The sequence below is a fragment of the Cebidichthys violaceus genome, unplaced genomic scaffold (genome assembly GCF_023349555.1).
Source record: "Cebidichthys violaceus isolate CVI_PGR_0920_01 unplaced genomic scaffold, fCebVio1.0.p SCAF_3, whole genome shotgun sequence".
NCBI lineage: Eukaryota > Metazoa > Chordata > Actinopteri > Perciformes > Stichaeidae > Cebidichthys > Cebidichthys violaceus.
The window spans coordinates 83,040-84,943 of NW_027176483.1; the positions used below are offsets into that span (position 1 = coordinate 83,040).

Below are 1,904 nucleotides of genomic sequence, written 5' to 3' on the forward strand. Positions count from 1 at the left end.
TGCTAGCCAGCGTTACCTAATGTGTTCGGATAATTATTCTTTTAGCTAAGCTCCGCCGACAAAAAGAAGTCATGATTCCTAAAGGAAAAGAGGTTTATACAAGCTAGCGCTGTAGCTCCGTCCTCACTGGTTACTGATGTCATAAATACCATTTCAATATTAACATCAAGCTGGTGTAAACTTGTACACCCAAAAACCACCCAACTCTAGTGTTAACGTTTTTGTTTTATTTATCTTTTACAGACCTGGAGAAGTCTTACGAAGACAACCAGCAGACTCTGGAGGTGAAGGCGGAGCAGCTGGTGGAGCTGGAGGCGGCCGTGAAGGAGCTGCTTCAGGAGATCAGCCGCAAGGTCACCATCTACTCCACCTGTCTGTTCTAGGGTTAGGGTTAGATGGGTTAGATGTGTTTCTGGTTAACCCCTAACCATAACTGAATCAGAAGTGACCTCTTATACCAATCAGAGAAGAGAAAGACCAAAAATTAAAGACGTTTATTCCAAAATCTAATGATGGTGTTTGAATGAAAACCAAAGATATTTTCTGGGCTATTAAAGACGTTAAGTAGCTATAAAATATTAATCTTGATATTTAAAGAGAACCTTTCTCGAAGCTTCAGTAAAGTTTTTAAATGTGTACTTCTGAGTTTTGAATGTCTTTGTGAATGTAATAAAATCAAAGTTCAAGTCTGAAGTTATGAAACAGTGAATGTTAAAACCATGTGACTGCAGATTTTTTTACTTTCTCATTTTGTATTTCCTGTTGTTTTTTTACGTGGCCAAAATTTTGAACCAAAATAATTTTTAATAAACGCTTCTAGTAAAATTCCAGAGTGCACTGATCCTTATTAAACTATACATTACAGTCATTTAGCTTTTATCCAAAGCGACTTACTATTCAGTATCTATCTGTTCACCGTCGGCACAGCTACGGGAGACATTTGGGGTCAAGTGTCTTGCTCAAGGACACATTGACATGAGACTAGCGGATCGAACCGCCGATCCTCTGATTGAAAGACGGCCCTGCTCTCCACTTAGCCACGGTCACCCCGGTTACACCAGCTGTGTACTCTGTAAAATGATTGGTTGATATAATAGAATAATGATTAAAATAGCATTAATAGAAATGTGACTCATAATAATAATAGTAGCAGTGGGTGTCAGGTAACCAGTGATGAGAGGAGGTCCAAAGTTCCACAACACACTACCCACATTATATTACATCATAACAATATAAAATGATTATAATGTAAGACAACTATGTCAACATTAAAACACTCTAAGATCCTTATCAAAGAAAAGTCAGTGAGTGACCAGAAATGCTGTAATATGTAACTGGACCTTATAAGTCATCATAAAATGCTTTATAATGTGTTATAAAGCATTAATGATATTTATATATGCTTATAACTATAAATATAAAGTGCTATAAGCAGAATATAATACATTATACGTATCTTTAGCATATTTAGCAGACACATAGCTACATTTAGCTCACTTGTAAAATGCATTTAAGTGTTCACGTGTGTGTGTGTGTGTGTGTGTGTGTGTGTGTGTGTGTGTGTGTGTGTGTGTGTGTGTGTGTGTGTGTGTGTGTGTGTTTTGAACAGATGAATGTTGGCAGGGAATAGAGAAAAGGTCTCATTTAACAAACAACGAGGTTCTTTGTTTCTTTTCTTCTCTCTCTCTGTGTGTGTGTGTGTGTGTGTGTGTGTGTGTGTCTTTCACCATTTCCAGGAAAATAGATCAATGTTCTAATGAAGATATGCAGGCAACAGGAAGTCAGTTGCGGACAGTGTGTGTGTGTGTGTGTGTGTGTGTGTGTGTGTGTGGCTGTTATGACCTAACCCAGCAGACATTTGAATCTGGGGGAGTGGACTGATTATAAAAACAGTGCATTGAGAC

At 37.9% G+C, this 1,904-nt stretch overlaps 1 protein-coding gene across 1 annotated transcript in view; it reads left to right on the forward strand.

The window, feature by feature from the left end:
• The window catches only part of lamb1a (laminin, beta 1a), a 28,802-nt gene extending 27,974 nt beyond the window's left edge, over nt 1–828 (forward strand). The window contains exon 33 of the mRNA XM_068722990.1: nt 244–828. Within this exon, the coding sequence (XP_068579091.1) occupies nt 244–383 (140 nt within the window). The 3' untranslated portion in view covers nt 384–828. The remainder of the gene's footprint in view (nt 1–243) is intronic.
• Nucleotides 829–1,904: the final 1,076 nt, after the last annotated feature.